The sequence below is a fragment of the Canis aureus genome, chromosome 20 (assembly GCF_053574225.1).
Source record: "Canis aureus isolate CA01 chromosome 20, VMU_Caureus_v.1.0, whole genome shotgun sequence".
Classification (NCBI taxonomy): domain Eukaryota; kingdom Metazoa; phylum Chordata; class Mammalia; order Carnivora; family Canidae; genus Canis; species Canis aureus.
In genome coordinates, this window is record NC_135630.1 from 35912182 (window position 1) to 35931056 (window position 18875).

Here is an 18875-nt window from a genome sequence, read left to right on the forward strand (position 1 = left end):
CCCCAAGGTATCCCCCCTCCTGCCAACTTGCTGAAGTGAGGTGGGCATTTTTATTTGGTCTGCCCAGCATCACGTGGGACCCATCCTCCTGTGCACAGTCCCTACCAGTCAGGGAGGCTGGCCCTCCCCATACCACCAAGTGTCCATAATAACACATGGCCTGGTCATGGTGACTGGCTCACAGGGTACAGGGGATCCAAGGCAGGGCAATGAGAAGATGCCCTGGACTTCTGCTAGAGTCACTTGGAAGGAGACACTTCCCCACAAGAGCTCAGGGTGTCGGGTTCACGCTCACCTGCAGCAGCTCTTGCTGCCTGGTGGGGAGAGGCTGCTGGCCTGCCAACCAAGGGGCAAGCCAACCAAGAGCATTGAGGGAAAGAGATGGTGTCCCAAAGGCATTGCTGGAATCTCAAATTCAGCTGGTTATGGCTGCCCAGTTATGGAGGCCAAGAAATCCATGTAGTTTGGAAGGTCTGAGTGGGTTTCTGTCCCTGGCACTTGAGCATCATGATTAGGTTTCCATCAAAGAAGAGCCATCCTTCCAGGCCAAGGTACAACTACCTTCCTATAGTCATACATCACGACTGTCCCTCCTGGGGCTCAGCTTTGTCTGGCTGCCTGCCCATCCCCCATGACCGCTGGCGGAGAGTCAGTCGGAGGGTGGGCGGGCACTGGACTGGAAAGAGGTAAGGGAGCTCCTGGAGCCACAGGTTGGGACTCACTGAGGACAGAGTGAGGCCATGGGGTGGAGGGAGAGAAGACAGTGGAGGGAAGGAGCAAACCAGGAACTCTCGGCCAGGACAGAGGAGGTGGGCGTGTGTGCCAGACAACCCTCATGATGCCAACCCTGGCCAGCTGTGCCACTCCCCAGGAGGCACAACCTTCCTGGCACCCACCCTCCGCAGACACTGCTCTGAAGAGGGCCCGTATCATCACATCACGGGGTGGGAACACCACACATGATCTGGAAACACCCCTGATGGGCTAAGGCCCACTCAACCTGAGTGCCCGCCCCGGGGCTGGTAGAGCGTCCTGGCTTGGGTGTCCCAGATCTGCTTCTTACCAGACCTGCCACATGCTCACTGTGTGGCCTTAGCAAACCACTCCCTCTTTGGGCCTCAGTGGGCCACATGGCCCTTGATGCTCCTTCTTCTCAGAAACACACATGAATCTTCTGTCCAACTGAGGGCGACATGAAGCATGGAGCCCTGGCCTTTCCCAGCAAAGCATCTGATTTCCAGCAGGACAGGGACCCAGGGCCCCCTGCCCCGGGGGCTCATGTACCTGGAGCAGCAGGTGGGGCTGGCGCGGCACCCTGGCTTGCAGGCGGGCCATCTCTCCCGGCCCCGCCTGACCCCGGCAGCCCCTGCTGCTGCTTGGCCCACAATGCCTGCCACAATCAATTATTCAGAGTCCGAGGGAGGACGGGATCTGGTGATAAAGGACTGGATGTTAGCTGGAGGCTGGTGCTCTTTCTAAAGTGATTTACTTGGCTCCCTCCAAACTCACACCCTTAATGTAATTATTTACTTTGTCATTAAACACCCTCCTTCCACTCCAATTATTTTTAGAGTTTCTGGAGCCTATAGAATTAGCTGGGGAGGCTGCTCATTGGCCAGGGGAACCAGGTCCTCCCCCGAGGGATAGCACTGCTCACGCAGCCCGGGGACTTGCACTAGGGTTGGAGGCCGAGGCCAGGCCTGCCCCTCGTCCTCCCTAACTTCCTCCTTCTCCTCTTCCCACACTACCTCCCTACCCCCTCCCTTCCTTTCTTTCTAAAACAGAGATATAATTCACATACCATAAAATCCACCCTTTGAAAGTATACAATTCAGTGGTTTTTACTATATTCACAGGGTTGTGTAACCATCGCCAGAATCTAATTCCAGAACATTTCATCACCCAAAGAGGAGCTCCATATCTGTTAGCAGTCACTCCCCATTCCCTCCTCCCCACCCCCAGCTTTCTGCCTCTAGAGATCTGCCTGTTTGGGACAGTTCACATAAATGGGGTCCAACGACACAGCCCTCTGCGTCTGCCTGCTTTCACGGAGCATAATGTCATCGAGGTTCACACGTATTGAAGCAAGATTCAGTATTTCGCTCCTTCTTATGGTTAAATAATATTCCAGATGTGAATACACTACATTTTGTTCACCCATTAGCCAGCTAATGGACTTCTGGGTTATTTCCATCTGGGGGCTAATCTGAATCGCATCACTGTGAACATTTGTATACAAGTTTTGGTGTGTGCTGGGTTTCCAATTCCCTTTGGTCTGTACCTAAGAGTGGATCGTCATCTCCTCTCTCCCTCCTCTTATCCGCCCCATCCTGGGCTCAGAGCCGGGGAAGCTAGGGCCTGGCACGTCAGCACTGCCGTGGGTGGCTAGGAAGCTCTGCCCTGCTCTGGCCACTAACGATATGGCCAGGAGCTGGCACCTGTCCTCTCAGGCAGGTGATGTCACTATTTTGTCACCCACAGGCCAGACTCTCGTGCCCTATGCAGCTGGCCAGTGAGGCTTCATCACCCTCAGTCCACAGAGGAGGCAAGGGCAGCCCATGTTCATACCCCATGCCAGCCTGCCTCTAGCTAAAGGTACCTGTTGCTTTCCCTGTCACCAACAAGGCCAGGAGAGATGTGACAAGTGTGTGTAGATTCTGGGAATCACAAACGGAATGAAGGTCCCACCTGCATCCAGCCTCAGAACTTGCAGAGGTAGCAGTGTGTCTTTGACAATTTGTGCCTCCCTTTTGGAGCCTTCTCTCATGAATACTTCCAGGTACTCCAGTGCCCTTGGGCTGCCACAGGGCAGGGGCCTAGCACTTGATAACCCAGGTCACACAGAAGGACCTAGGACAACATGGGCCTCTGCACCAACCTGCAGGCAGAGTGATAGCTAACAGGGAAATACCAGGCACTCTGCTGGGGAGGGCTTTCCTGCCCTGACCACCCTCACACCATGCAGGACCACCTGCTCCTCCAGGCATGAAGCTTCCCCTGGACATTCCTTCATTTCCAGGATGGCAGGGCCTGAGGATGGTGTAGAGCCTATGCCTGGTGTCCTCTGCCCAGCACCACACAAAATCCAAACCCTCCTTTCAAATGTCACTAATAAAAATGGGATGGAAATCAGACGCAGAAATGACCATCCTCAGACCAGAGGCATTGCTACCTTCAGACTTCCCAGGCCCCACAAACATAAGCTGGCAACCCATGTCCACTGGGAGCAGCGCCAGCCTGGACAGTCTCAGGGAAAGGGCCAAGAGCAGTTTCTCAAGAAAGAGCCCTCCAGTACCCTCCTCCCCACCTGCCCAAGAGGAGAGACCAGCTGAACCTGGAGCAGGTCCCAACAAGCCACATGCACCCAGAGCTGGGCTGGACTGTGCCTCCAGCGTCCACCACTGGCTAGGCAGCAGCCGGAGGACACAGACCCCAGAGGGGCCTCTGAACACAGTATCACTGGGCTTCCCAGTTCCAGGAACAGCAGCTTGTACTGAGGGGCTGAGGAGTGAAGGGAGCCCTTCCCTTAGGGGCTGACAGAGCCACCCTCAGCTCCTAGGGCCTTTGCACATGCTGCTCCTTGGGCTAGAAGGCAGATTCCCCTTGTATACATCATGGGCAAGCTTCTACTCCTTGTGAAGATTCTGCTCAGATACTCATGCATTCATTCACTCTCAAATTTATTTATTTGATGCATATGTGCTAGTCTCAGAAATAGTTCTAGAACAATCATAATAACAGCAACAGCAATAATACTGAAAGCACCAACCACTACATCCAGAACACTTACTTTATGACACATGCTTCCAAGCACCTTACCCTGCTTATCTGTAATCTTAGCCCTCAAAAGGTAAGTATTTTGCCCACTTTTAGGGTGAAGACACCGGGGTTCAGATCAGCAAAGGATATGCAAAGGGGAAGTGGGCAGAGCAAGGATTCGAACTTTATCTGTCCAAGCCCGAGCCTTGGCCCTCAGACCATGCTGGCCACCCCAGAGCTGGTTGTTCCATGCACCACTCCCTGTGGCTTGCCCTAAGCCCTGCCACACTTCATAGCACCACTTTGGTAGCCTCTCCCCAGGCTGCGTGTGCGGCTGCTGCCTGTAGAACCCGGGGTCAGAGAGGGCACGCAGCTGCAGATCGTGGACTCGCCAGGGCCTTACTCAGATATCGGAGCCTTGTCAGGTCCCACTCCTTTGCCGAAGTATTCTGATTGCTCTGGGCATCAGGTCATGGCCACGTCAGTACTGTGAGTGGTGGTGTGTGGTTTCTCCTTGGGGCCACAGCTCTTAGGGACAGAGACTATGGCTCCTGCTTCTTGGATGCTTCCCCTCCCTCCCTCCTACCTGCACCCTCTGGCGCTGGCACAGGGCTTGAGAGGGCAACAGTTCATTCAGAGGCACTGAGACTCCAACAGAGAGAGCCACAGGACCTCAGCCTGCGCGGTGGAGTGGCCACACATCCATCTAGCAGCCCCGGACACCCCTGGGCCTCACTCCCGAGCAGTCCTTCATTGGTCCCACTGGTCCCAGATGCCGCTGCTCATCCCTGCCATGCGACTGTCAGGCTGCCAGACCCAGGGACCTCTCACTGGACTCCCTGTCTCCAGTCTCTCTGCACAGGATGCCTCTCACTGCAGATAGCGCTTTCAAGTTGACACTGACCATCTGATGTGACAGGGGTCTGCCTTAAATCCTGGTCACTGGTTCCCTGAGGCCTGGAGGCGAGGGGAGAGTCTAGGTACCCCACCTGCTAGTGAGGCAGGGGGCCCTCTCAGGTCCCACCTGAATACCCCACCCTAGAGCCACATGGACCAAATGCTGCCTCCCACCCCCGCCCCACAACACACACCCCCATCGCCCTGCACTCCCAACAGGCCACTCTGCTGCCCCTTCCACCCACCCTTTCCTCTTTTCACCCGATGAAGCCCTCCACATCCTTCAGTTCCCAGCTCTGATACTGCCTCCCCATGAAGCTTCCAAGGCAGAATATGTCACCATCTCCTGAGCATCCCCATAGTGCTCTGTTCTCTGTCCCCCGATGCCTTCAACTAGGAGAGCTCCTGAAGGGCAGAAGCAGGGTTTCTACATCACCACATCTCTGACTGGTGTTCTGGAACCATCCATAGGATGCACACTTGAGCTCAGGAAACCCAGAGGCACCCAGGCCACCACCTCTGGAAGGCCATGGGTCCCCCTCCTCTTCTGAGTGCCCTGCTTCCACCCTGAACACCAGGCCTGACTTCATTATCTTCAAAATGTTCCCAAGATCAGAGGCGGTAAGACCTGGCCACAAACATAAAATAAATTATCCCCCCACACCAATGATAAATGGTTCTATTAGCAAACCAGATTGTTAAACTCCGATATAACAGAACGCAGGAAACTGGGGCCCATCCATTCTCCCTCCGGCGCACACTGAGTTGTAAATAGGTTATTTTGTGTGTAAATAACACATTAAAACACAGCATTAGCTGTGTCTTTTGATAGAGAGGAAATTGTTACAAATAAATAATTCCGGACAGGAATGTAAAATAAGCCAGATTTAATAGTGCATGCCTGGTGCAGCCGTGTTAAACATGACTAAAATGATAAACCCCAGAATATACTAATAGTAAACTATGCACTGACATCAAAGTAATGAGACTGTATTTTTACCAAGCTTTAGAAATGCTAAAATTAGTTTTGACAGAACCAAACGTCAGAAAAATGTTTCCAACATAAACACCATCAATTTGGGAAGCTGGGGTTCGGGACAGGACGGAGGCTGGGCTGGGAGCAGCTGTGTCCCATCCCATGGGCAATTCTCAGTCCATCGGTCTCCAGTTCTGGTGGTGTCACCAGATGACTGTGTGTGCTTCAGGTCTCTGGGCCTTGGCTTCCACATCTGTAAAATGGACAGATCTGAACTATATGATCACTCAGGCTTCTCTCAGTTCTGTATCTGGAAATGACTTTGAAGCTTTCCCCAACTCTGCAACAGTTAAATATGCACAAATGAACCCCAAGAAATGAGGCCATGTGTGCCGGGTGTGGCCAAGGCCCGGGGAGAAAACAGGAGCTGGAGCCACCAGGGTGGCCCTCAGGGGCTTCCATTCTCTGTGGGCAGAGCTCATCAGCTCACATGTGCCAGCCAGAAACACACAATGCGGGTCTGAAGTGGCCATGTGGGTGCGTTGGCCTCTACAACCAAGTGGGAGAAGTCAGGCAGGCCAGTGGAAGGCTCCAGAGCACAGCCCCTGGGCTGGGCCTTGAACGCTACGCCGAGGCGGGGGCTGCTGTGTTGGGGCAAGTGGGGCATCTGCTCTGATCTGGATGGCAGCTGTTTTGTTTATTTGTTTAAGATGCATTTATTTTCAGACACAGAGAGGGAGAGAATCTCCAGCAGACTCCCCGCTAAGTGCAGAGCCGGATGTGAGGCTTGATCTCACGACCCCGAGGGATTTGAGACATTTTTTTGATGCCCAATGAGCCTAGGAGGTTGACACTCACCACCTCGCTTCCTGCCCCCCAGCTCTCTACTCTTTGCAAGAGGAACATTTCCTTGTACTTGCTAGTGCAGAGGGCGCCTAGGCTTTGGTAGTTGCCTTGGGCCAGAGTGTGGGCAGGAGGGTCAGTGGTGTTGATCCACCTCAGCACCCAAAAATGGGTCAGTCAGTCAGCCTGGCCTGGGTGTAGTGTTCCAAAATTTGACGGTAGTAATAGCCTTCTTTAGTTTTAGGAGTACTGAAGGGAAGTTTTCGGGCTGCAGCACCATCATCGCATCATCAACCTGATGTTCAATATATTCCTGTAAAATCCCAACCTGAGTTGACACCAAGAGTTGGACGCTCAACCGACTAAGCCACTCAGGTGCCTCTGGCTGGCAGCTGTTTTGAGGGACTTTCAGAGCGGCCCTTAGAGCATGAGGTCTCAAGGTCACAGGAGACCGCGATGTGCAAGACGAATGGGCATTCACATTCGTGTCACTAACATTTGGTCACTAAACAGACCCTCTGATAGCCACTCTATAAACACTCTCCCATTTCATCCCACAAGAGCCAGATGTAGTTCCCATGGCCATCTCTACTTCAAGAACTTCAGAAAAGTTAGAGGGCTTGCTCCAGGGCAAACAGCTAACAACAGGGAGCTGGCAAGAGCCCAGGTCCTTTCTACCATATTCCACTGTGGGCCAAAAGGAGTCTCCAACCCTCACCTCTGCCTCTGGAGCGCCGACCCTCCAGCTCAGCCCTGGCACATGAGACCTCACTAGCCAGGGCATCATTAAGTCATTCAGGGGCCCCTAGAAAAAGTCCAGGCAGTCGTGCTGTATTCTGCTTCCTGAGTGTGCGAAGCTGTCGGGGGAGGACCGAGCTCTGCTCTTGGAGAAAAGTCTGGTGGGAACTGGCTGTTCCATGTGGCTGGGCCATTAAAACAAACTCAGTAGCAGCGACAACAGCCATCCTGAAAATCACTTAAATAAGAATAATTGCCCACTTAGTCACACCTGAGTACATCCTCCAGCCCAAGGCAGAAGTGTGTGGCTGCAGCAGAGCAATTCAGGTAGGCTGGGGAGGCTGGCCCACTAGGCAAGTTCCAGAGGGCCTCAGAAGGGGAGCGGGGGCCAAGAAGCAGGCCAGCCCAACTCACCCCAGGGACCTCAGAGGCAGCAGGCCATACCAGCCTACTAGCACACACTTGGCATGACAGTGTCAGACTCCCCTTCCTCAACCATCATTTACCGGGTGTCTTCCTTGCTGGGGGATGAGCCAACAATGCCCTGCCCATAGGCCCAGAATCAAAGAGAGGACAAAGACACCAAGGACTCAGAGGCATTTATCAAACTACAGGGCACACAGTAAGGTCCAGTGATTTGGGTAACATTTCCTCACCCTGGCACCCCAGAAACAATGCTCGCCACCTGAGTTGTTTACAGACTCTGGAATTCACACAGTATTCCAAGACGGACAGGGATAGGCAAAAACGGACCACTGGGCAAAAACGTGCCTGGAAGAAACTTTCGAAGAAGCGAACAGGGCCAGTAAACAAGGTGATCTCGGGTGGCCGGTGCAGTGGGGCCACGCTGCCACAGGAGTCAGGTGCTGAGAGTCACACATGCTCAACCCTGGTGGACACGCAGGTCACCACCCTGCCAGTACTAACCAGCTGTACCTGGTTAGTGTGCCCCCTCCAGGGATGCACGCCCCACCTCGGCCCAACTGTATCCAACGTAAACATACCCGAAACCAGGCCCCAGCCTGGGAGATTCCATCTCCACGGGGCTGGAGTGGCCTGGGGATCTGTATCTATTACGATTGTATCATGGGTTTCTGAGGCATGGTCAGCCTCAGCAACCTCTGGTCTGCTCCCACCCACTAGCATACGAGGGAGAAGGCTGAGTTAGCAAGGCCAGGGATCAAGGTCAGGTCACCTACCCAGAACAGCCTGTGATAGTGAAGCAAAGCAGGACAGTAACTCAGGCCTGATTTGCAGCCCAGGGCTCCCTCTACCACTCTCCAGTAGGAAGACAGCAGAAATCTGGTCTACCTACCCCTGTCCAGCCTCAAAGTCAACTAGCAAGAGCGACCAGCGAAGGGAAGCCTTTTGAAGTCAGGCAGAGCTTCCAGGCCTAGAAAAGGAAAACTTTAGTAACAGCTACTAAAGCAGAGACTTAGCCTGGACCTCACACAGAGCTAACTTAGCACCTGTCACTGTACGTTGCTAACTCCAATAATTCTCACAACATGGTAAGGTAAGGACCATTGCTGTGTCCATTTTATAGATGTGGAAACAGAGGCTCAGACCTGCCCAAGGACAGCAGAGCTGGGCCTTACCCAGGTGGTGTGGCTTTAGAGTCTGAGCTGTTTCTTACCACTTCTCTGGACCACCTGCAAGAAGGGCAGCAGCAGGAGCAGCCACTCCCCGTGAGCTACCCTGTGCCAGGCAGGCGGGAGCACGTTGTGTCTTGTAATTTTCCCATATCAGCTCAGCATGTGATTTCCACTTTACATAAGGAAAGTCATGTCTTGCCTCATGCAGCTAGAACACAGAAGGCCCCACGCTTACAAGTGCATCAGAATCTCCACAGCTTGCCCAGCCCCACTCCCAGAAGCACGGCTCCCGGAGGCCTGGATGGGGGGCCCCAACTCCCAGGGATGCTGATGCTGCTGGCGAGGGACCAGACTGGGAGGGACCCTGGCCCAGCACACAGTGGGCATTCTGCAACAGTTAGGTGTTGCCACGGTAGTGCGCCTCACAGAATTTCTAAAGCCCGTCTGGATATTTGACCTCAGGGACTTAGCAAAGCTCTGAGACCCAGACTCAGCTCCAAGTTTTATGGCTCCAGATTTTCCAATCATCCCAGCCCGGAGGCCTGGAGTAGCTGGGTCCCTGGTGCTCTCAGCTGAGGCACACAGGTTCAGAAATATTTTTGGAAAGAAAACCTACTGTTGAGGAGGAAAATACGACAGCATTTGGGCAGTTTCGGTGTAAAGCAATGAAAAACATCTGAATCAAATTGCCTTTAAAATTACGCCATTTTAAAAATTAAAGGGGGAAAAAAGCTCTAGGCCAAAATGTGTTTTTTAAAAGATTTATGGTCTCCAAAGCGTTAGCACCACAGCTAAATAGGCTGGGAAAGGACCCACCGGCCTGGGCCTCTGCCGGCCTGGGCCTGAGCTTCTGCCGTCTGTTCCTCGCCAGCTGCTCCCACCAGACAGGTGATTCACTGAACCTGCCCCCAGTCTGACCACAGTGCTGCTTCGCCCTCTGCCACCACCCTGTCCTGCTGTGCACACGTGGGCTCAGAGAGGTAGCAACTCTGAGTGGAAATACCCAGCCCCCAGCAGGTCCGGCTCCACGACACCTAAGGGAGGTTAAACAACAGGGGCCAGGCGGGCCAGGTGACTATTCGGGTCCCTCTGCAAGTAAGTCATGGCCTCAGATATCAAAGAATAGGTCATTTGGAAGAGAGAAGGCGCCGCCAGCCTATTGCACAAATGACTTTCTGTGGCTGGTGCAGGGCTGGACAGTTATCACCAAGTATCAGTGGATTGGACTTTATGGCCCAAATCACCCAATGAAAACACCAAAAGAAGAAAAAAAAAATAGACTCACTGCGTGACGGGGAGCCTCAGATCTTATTCTCTGCTCAACCAGCAAGTGGCCTTAGGCAAGTCCCGGCCCTACCTCGTCTCAGTCTCATTCACAAAATGGAGAAGCTCCGAGCACTCATGAAAAAACGTGCCTGCCACCCCAGCCTCGTACTCAGCAGCTCCCTGTGCTGGGAGATGTTCGACGACAGGCTCTGACAGGAGACAGCGGGAGCAGACAGTCCTGATTTGTAGCATTTGCCAATTTTCCTGCCTTAACTACTCCCACTGTGGCCGACTTCTAGTTACCAACCTAAGGTCAAGGATGGCAGAGCTGGAAGATGTCCACAGTCCCCTCACACAAGTTAGCAGAGGCTGGCTTCAGCACACCCCTGCTCTCAGAGGTAGGTACAGTCTACTAGAGGATTCTAGAAGGCTGAAGGTCCTTAAGAACCAAAGAGATGGGCTTCCTGTATGCACTGTCCATCACCCTGAGTCCCATCAGGGCAACCACTGCTGATGGGACCTCTAGGTATCTAAAGTTGTGATAGAGGTAAGATATAATTGGTACCCTGCTTTTTTTACTTACTGTTGGAACCTAGGCACACCCGGGGGAGCCCACCCCGACCATGATCATAAAGTCTTGATAAACATTTTCAGTGGCTACGTGACGTTCTATTCAATAACTATTCCATGGTTTGATTAATCAACCTCTTCCCATGGAACACACAAGCTTGGCATTTTGTGGCTTATCACACATCGGTCCAGAGGATGGGTGAGTCTTGCATGAAGATGTCGGGAGCACTGTCATGAGCAAGCAGCAGTGATGACAAAGGGGCCAGGTCCTACAAACCAGCAGGGTCACAAGGTGTCCAGATGTAGGGGGTTGCCTGTATTGCAGGTCAGCCTCCGACCCCTCGATTGAACCCTCTCACCCCATCACCAGTTCCAGAGGCTTCAATCTCACCACTGGAATTGTATGGCTCTGGCTTTAAGGATGAACACATCTCTTTAGGCAGAAGGATTTCACATCCACATTATTTTCCTACTGTCAAAAACTAGAAACAGCCTAAGTATTCAATAACAGAGGACTGTCACAAGATCATGAGGACGCTAGATGACATCTGCCAAATATCCAAATGTCCACCTCATGACTGGGAAAACGGGGCCCAGAGGTAAATGGCATGGCCCAGGGGATGTGGCTGGAATGAGGACCCAGGCCAACAGCCCCCTGTGCGTTGCACTGCTCCTGCTTGAGTCCTGGACGGCCCTTCCCCACAAACTGTGCAGACAGGGCCATGGGGAGCAGGAGTGGTGAGGAGGCTTCCCAGTGGCGGCGGCGTCTGATTGAGACTCATTCCAAAGATCGGTCATATCCACCGTCTTCTGGAACCGCATCAACCGAAACCGCATCAACCGAAACCGCATCAACCGAGCACTCCTCCGGGGCCAAGGAACCAGGGGATGGGGGCCTGCAGGAATGGGCAGGGTCAGCATCCTAAGGAAGGATGCAGGTGTGGAAGAGCAGGGTTGGATGCCTCCGTGAGGCCACTGCACCCCAAGCTGCAGGTCTGCTGCCCGTTCCCCCAGATCCAGATCCCCTCAAGCATTTGCTGTTATTGTATGTTGGTGACAACTGTGTCTGACACTAGAGGGGCCTCCTCTTCCCCCCAGTTACATCCTAATCACTGTCTAATTACTGCCTGTGTCTGTTCTTTGCTACTGTGGCATGGCAGTAAATCTCACCATGTGGCAGTTCATCATCTACTCATGGCTCAGGAGAGGCCAACCCAGGCCGAGGCAGGGAGACCAGAGGGCCCAGGGGCAGGCCAGAGTAGCACCGAGGGCTGGGCTTGCCAGGGCTCACTCAGGCCTCAGAGGCCATGCATCTGTCCATCAGGCAGAGGGACATCTTGAGCTATCACCCCAGGGCAGCATAGGCCCTGGCTCTGGAGAAGGAACAGATCACATGCAGACACAGCCAGGCCCAGGATGAGCCAGCTCTAGGACCAGGCAGCAGGGCCACCCAGCCACCTGCAGACTCCCACTCTCAGCCTCCCCTTCCCTCATCTCCTGACACCACCCTGTGTGGGGGGTCGGCCCTGGGCTTTGGCTCCTTCCTCCACCCCAGCTGGTCACAGAGGGAGAGCCTGGAGAGCTCATCTCCAAGATGGACACGGGTCAAGGGGCATCATCCAGGTAGGGAGGCCAAACGCCTACCTTCCTAGGGGGGAACAAGAAGGTTGGTCTCAGATCTCCTTCTCTGAACTTGAGCCACACAGCCTAATCATGACCTCTAAGTGAGCATCACGGGAGGCAGGGGGTGAGGATAAAATAAATGTAGTAATGACAACATAGAGGTCCTCTGGTTCACTGCTGGAAACACCAACCCCCTCCTCCCCTTCTCAGTGTCTCCCCGATACCCTGGGCTCCAGCCTCCAGCTGTGCCCGGTGCCGCCCATGGACCAGGAGCACCAGCATCACCTGAGTTCTGGTGGGAAATGCAGAAACTCAGCCCCGCCTGACTGCTAGATTGAGCTCCGCACTTCAGCGAGCCTGGCTGCATGTGCAGGTGCATATGCGGGTGCATGTGCGAGCACATCAAAGTGTGAGCGGCCCCGCCCCCCTTGCACACCCATCCTGCCAGGGCGAATCTGCCCCCACCACTCTCCGAGCTGTGCCTGAGCGGCGGGAGCAACAGGCCATGACTAAATGCACTTGAATAAAAAAGGAAAGAAAAGAAATCTAAGACTCTCCATTCCTCAGAGACAGAAATAGTTTTGCGGCCTCCAGATGGACGGCGCACACACAAGGGGAGGTCTCGCCTTCCCGCCAAACTTTCCCGACGGGATGCTGGCACGGACCAGTGGAAACCAGAGAGTATTTCTCTTCGGGGCAGTAAATGAGAGGCTGTGGCTCGTGTAGTCCTTCTGTTATAATTAAGTTGGCCAGAAATTCACCTAAGGATACTAAATTCTGTACCTGACCCTCTAATTACAGCCAGAAGGGATCAGGAGACAATTACTTTCCAAAATAGTCCCTGGCGGGCCAGAGGCCAGGAGCCGTGTCTCTGGCACATCTCAAATGTGCCAAGCGAACGCACCCGGGGCCGCCTGGCAGATTGAGGGCGGCCAGGACCCCCCCACCCCGCGCCCGCCCAAGCAACCTGCCGGCAAACGTCACTGGGCCTGGGATCCCCAGGAGCAGACGGGGGGGGGGGGTGCGCCCTCCCCTTCGCCCCCCATAAACCAGCACGCCTGCCTGAGCACATCGGCCATCAGCCTAATTAAATCCTAACGGGCTAATGAAAAACACCCCCGCTGGCAGCTGAGCATGCAGGACACCAAGTACCTCCGTGGGCAGCTACCGCCGCCGCCGCCGTGGCCACCGCGAGAGCAGAGGCCTTCCTGCCCGGGTCCGGGAAAGCCGCACCCTCCAGGCTCCCACTCTTGGCGTCTTTCTTCTCCGTGGCAGTGATTGGGGCCGACGTCTCCATCTCAGCCGCTCATAGTCCTGGGTGACAACCCTGGAGGAAAAGACAAAGACACTCACCAACATTGACTGCCCCCAGACCCAGCCGGGATACATCGACCCAGATTCGTGGCAACCAACTTAATTCTCTTATAATTGGGAAGGAGGGTTTAATTAATTTGGAGAATTATTAGTTCTGAGATTCATCTGGGTATGGAAACGACCTCAAGGACCCCAGCCGAGCGTGGGCGTTGCCCCCTACCCCAGATTTTTTAAAATCTGACCAACAGGTTCCTACTGCCCGTGGCAGTGACGACGAGCAAGGCCCACTTTGAGAAAGGAAGTCCGAAGTAACGGCCTCCAACTCGGGATCACAGGAAAGTCCAAATAGTGTGACAACGACTTAGTGGTCCTCAAAGGAAAGCCTTTGGTTTCCTGTTCCCTCCCTGCTCACCAGGATCCACCTCTCATTTATTTGTGTGTGTGTGCATTCATTCATTCATTCATTCATTCAACAGATCTTTCATCATTTACTCACTGGCGCAGACTCAGCACATTTTTAAGCCCCTATTACGTATCAGGCTTTCTGTCTGGTGCTGAAGGTATAGTCCACGGAGTTTACATTCTACTTGGGAAAGAGATGATATACAAGGGGAAGGGGAATAAATGTAAACTTAGTTTCAGTTAGCTAGAAGTAGCGTAAAAAAAAGAAAGCCAAGTGGTAAGCTAGGGCAGGGTGGGAGGGGTGGAGGGACAACGGCCTTGCCTTTCTGAGGTTGGAATGGGGTGCCAGTGAAGCTCTGAGGGAGCCCACAGCAGCCAGAGGGCAGAGGCAGGAGCTTGTTTGAAGAATGGACCTGGGTGGGCAGAGGTTGGCTTGTTTCAAGAACAGCAAGGTGAGGACAGACCCTGGAGGGCTTTGAGCAAAGGGGGGACATGACAGGTCTCACAGTATATCGGGGTCACTCTGCTGTTGTGAGAGTAGATCTGGAGAAAGAAGCACTATGGGAATGACCCAGGGAGACATGATGGTGATCTGGATTAAGGGGGAGGTGGTGGAATGCAGAGATCACAGACCTCCTAGGGCTTGGACGTGGGCTGTGGTGGAAAGAGGGGGAGCCCGAGGGGGAGGGCGGGGGGCGGGGGGACGCAGGGCCCAGGTAATGCTCCGTCTGAGGCTGGGTTCTGGGTCACAAGCAAGCCTTTCACTCACATGCCTCATCACTCACAGATACTACTAACCGATTATTTGTATCAAGTCACAGAACAGAAATGTGAAAGCCAAACTTCTTAAAAGAAGAGCAGTAGCATCAAAGACGGCTCCTATTTTTGGCTGAGGACCTGGATGAATGAATGGTGCTGTCATTTGCTGAGACGGAGCCCAGTGGGTGAGAAGCAGGTTTGGAGCAGAAATCAGGAGCTCAGTCTGGGCCCCATCAAGTCTGAAATCCTTTTTAAGCCACACAGAGACTGTCGGAAACGTAAGTCAGAGCTCGGGGTAGAGGCAGAGGCTGGAGACAGGAATATGGCAGCCATTGGGAAAGATCAGATGGGATGGAAGCGAAGAAGAGAAAGTTCCAGAGCTGAGACAGGGGCACTCCAACATTTCCAGGAATGAGAAAAGAAACCAGTCAAGGAGAGTAAGCAGGAGTAGCCAGTGGGAGAAAGAGAAGGAAAAAACCACAAGGAGAGCATGGGGGTGCCAGAAGCCAATGCAGGAGTGATACGCCTTGAAGAGGGGGGAGCAATCAGCTCCCTCCCAAGCTACTGAGGGAGGGAGACGGTGTGGCGACCAGGGCCCAGGTGGAGGTCAAGAAATGAGTGGAAGTAGGAGAAACAGAGGTATAAACAATTTAGTCAGGAAGCTTTGCCATAAAAGCAGAAAAAAAAAAAAAATGATGCGACAACTGAAGAGCCCAGAGGTCCTCCGTGGTGGTTGTGTCGGGAGGCAGGGCCAGTTTGCAGGCCCGTGGGAAGGGAATGTTCTGGTCGGGAGCCCATGGGTCGCAGCAGGACAGAAACCAAAGACACTGTTCAACTCCATCCCCACCCTCAAGGTTAAACTCATATCTGCAGGTACAGAATTTCCATCTTGTTAAATCCACCCAAAACTCTCACGTCTTTCTAAGTGGAAAATGGGAGGTCCTGGACCGCCTCGTTCTGTCTGCACACACCGGCCTGTCCCGCTTCCGCCAGCTTTCACAAACTCCCTGTCAAGGAAACCCAAGGCAGAGGGGGACCCAGGAATCTCCTTGCAGGTTTTGGTGAGTGACGGCTTTCCTCTGGCCTCCAGTCTATCTGCATAGGTCATCTGTTCTCTCCGGTTCTGCTTAGCAGCAACGCCTGGCTCAGGCCTGCTCTGCCTTCCGGGCTCCCTTAGCCTCGACACAGGGACCACCCTCCCCCAGCCATCTGAGCTGCACTTCTGGGTCACCTCCCTCCTCCCCATTTTCTTCCATCTGATGGGCTGTGATTGCACTCACTTTCCCAAAACACCTCGCCAGGGGGTGCCTCTGGAGCCGGCTGCTCTGGTACCCTTCCCTTCCGGGTCAGGGGCACCTTCTACACCACGTCTGGTCCTCTTCCAGGTTGTCATCTCCCCAGACAACCAGGGGCCTTCCCCAAACCCAAATCTCACCACATTCCCCACCCTCACCTCCCCCACCACCCCTGCTGGCCAAGGCCTCACTGAGTCCTTTTGACCTTTAAGCAAAGCCTTCCTGCAGCCCCTTCTCCCCACCTCTCCTTCGCACCCAGCCAGGCATGACCAGCCCTGCCCTGTACACCACCAGGCCTCAGCTCAAGGCGTGCCACGCAGCAGCAACCCTTCACCCTTTCTGTTCCTTCCAGATGCCACTTGGACTTCAGCTCCTGCGGGGAGCCACCCAACTCCTCGTCACTGCTTAGGGATCTCGCCACCAAGGAACACCCTCATACTGAATTCATCAGCACCTCCAGGTCAGGCTGGCACAGACCAACTGCTCAGGAATGCCTGGCAAAGCAAAGGGACCTCAGTGGCAGGAAACCACAGCTCTTTGAAATGCAAGTGATTTTGTGAACAGCCTGCCTTTTCCTCCCAAGAAGCTCAGGTAAAGGAATTCAGGCCCAACATTGAAACACACTTTGAATTGGAAGTAAGGACAAAAATAAAAACAACAGCTGGAACAACAAAACTTTAATAAGCATTTACTGGCTGCCAAACACCTTATAAGAGTGATCTCATTTAAGCCTCACAACATTTTACATAGAAAGAAACCAACGCTTAGGGGTGCCTGGGTGGTTCAGTCAGTTAAGCATCTGCCTTCAGCTCGGGTCGTGATCCCCAGATCCTGGGATCAAGGCCCATGTCAGACTCCCTGCTCAGGTGGATGGGAATCTGCTTCCTCCTCTGCTCCCCGCCCCCCACTCGCCCCCCACTCATGTGCTCACGCTCTCTCTCAAATAAAATCTAAAAAGAAAGAAACCAACAGAGAAGTTGAGTAACTTGCTCAAAGATGCACACTTAGAGGTGGCTGTGCCAGGCCTTGAGCCCAGGCTGTCTGGCCCCAAAGCTGTACTCTCAAGCACCACAGTGAGCTATCCCTTGCATCAGGATCCCACAGCACTAAGGGATTTACCCTGAATCCCCTGGCAGGCCATAAGGTAACTAACTGTTGAGCCCTTCAGCTCTAGGGAGCACTGTGCCAGGAGCCCAGGGGGTGGGAGGGAGCATCCCAGAAGCAAGATTTGGCATGGCTCCTGCCCTACTGCTGTAGCCAAGGTAGCAGGATTGGTGCAAGGAGGCCACCAGTCAAGGGTGGCCAAAAGCTGAGGCTGTGTCAGGGCTGCTTGCAAACACCGTGCCTGTGCAGGGACACCTGTCTGCTGGAGCTGCTTGGGGTAGGGCGGCTGTACTCATTCACTCACTCTTTATCCAGTAATTCTTTTTTTTTTTTTTAAGATCCATTTATCCAGGGGGGCCTGGGTGGCTCAGTTGGCTAAGCATCTGCCTTAAGCTCAGGTCATGATCTCCAAGTCCTGGGATAGAGCCCCACACAGTGCTCCCTACTCAGCAAGAAGTCTGCTTCTCCCTCTCCCCATGCTTGTGCTCTCTCTCTCTCAAATGAATAAATAAAGTCTTTTAAAAAGATCCATTTATCCACTTGAGAGACAGAGAAATAGTGCGGATCAGGGGAGAATGACAGAGGGAGAGGGATAATCCTTGAGCAGACTCCCTGCTGAACACAGAACCCAACACAGTGTGGGGCTCAATGCCAGGACCCCGAGATCATGACCTGAGCCAAAACCAAGAGTCGGCTGCCCAACTGAGGGAGCCACCCAGGCGCCCCTCAATACTTCTTTATTGACAAACAGCTTCATGCCTCACAGTGCACTAGGTGGGAGATGGCTAGGCTCTGCACATCCCCTAGATGAGTCAGTCAAGTGTCCCTTCACTGGCTTTGGATACTCCCCCCACCACCATGGCACCTCTTTATACAGCATGGTCATAACCTACTACACTCCCACCTGGCTTCCTGCTTGACTGTGATCTCCTCCAGGCAGGGCTGGGCCTTGTACCCCTAAGTCCCCAGGCCCAGCTGAACAGATGTCCAGAACCCTTGCAGATGAGTAAGACGGGCCCAGGGAGCCAGGCATGTATCTTGAGGGCATAGGGCTCGGTGGACCAGAAGCCAGCAGAGGACTCAAGGCACCCACAGCATCAGTGCATATGACCAAACCCCTGCCCCAGCCCCAATGAGAGGACAGCAGACTCCTGAGGCTCCTTTCCAAAAGCAGATGGGGAAACTGAGGCCAACACATCAGAACCCTCAGACTCTAGTATCGAGGATGCCAAGAAAAGAAAGAGATTCAAGAAGGGACTGTGTCAATTTCTGTGAAGGGACATGAGGAGCCTGGAAAGAGCAGGAAAAGGCTGTGGGTTTTCTTAGAGAACAGTAGCTGTGGCTCCCCTACACCAACACTCTGCCCTATGTTGTCAGAGTGGGTGTCAGCAACCTGATTCTTACACAGGAGGAAGTGAGCTGCCCCAGGCCACTCTCCACGGAGGGAAAAAGGCCGGGTCCAGGGCCAGGTCCTCTGGCAGCCGTGTGACCCGAAGCCTCAAGGTGTGGCCACCACAGGACCAGGGTGAACGGAGTGGGGGGAGGAAAGGTATTTATCAGATTCCCACGACCCAGACTGCGGCCTGCGGCCTGCGGCCTGGGGAACAGATGTGTACCTGGAAGCTCCAGGGGTTCCACGGACGCCCGTGGGGAGCTGGCCGCGCCAGAGGTGGGCAGAGGGTGGTCCGTGTAGTCCCCACCGTGCCAGAGCCCGGTCTCCTGCAGATCAGCAGC

The 18875-nt window shown here is 53.9% G+C and overlaps 1 protein-coding gene across 2 annotated transcripts in view; it reads right to left on the reverse strand.

Annotated features, from left to right (window-relative positions):
• Nucleotides 1-18875, reverse strand: part of GLI2 (GLI family zinc finger 2) — a 255045-nt gene that overhangs the window by 172776 nt on the left and 63394 nt on the right. Inside the window, exon 2 of one of the 2 annotated variants that reach the window (XM_077861356.1) lies at nucleotides 13420-13594. In XM_077861356.1, coding sequence (XP_077717482.1) covers nucleotides 13420-13564 — 145 coding nt within the window. In that variant the 5' untranslated portion in view covers nucleotides 13565-13594. Of the gene's footprint in view, nucleotides 1-13419; nucleotides 13595-18875 lie in introns of those variants that run through there. The other variant, XM_077861358.1, reaches the window with a different exon arrangement.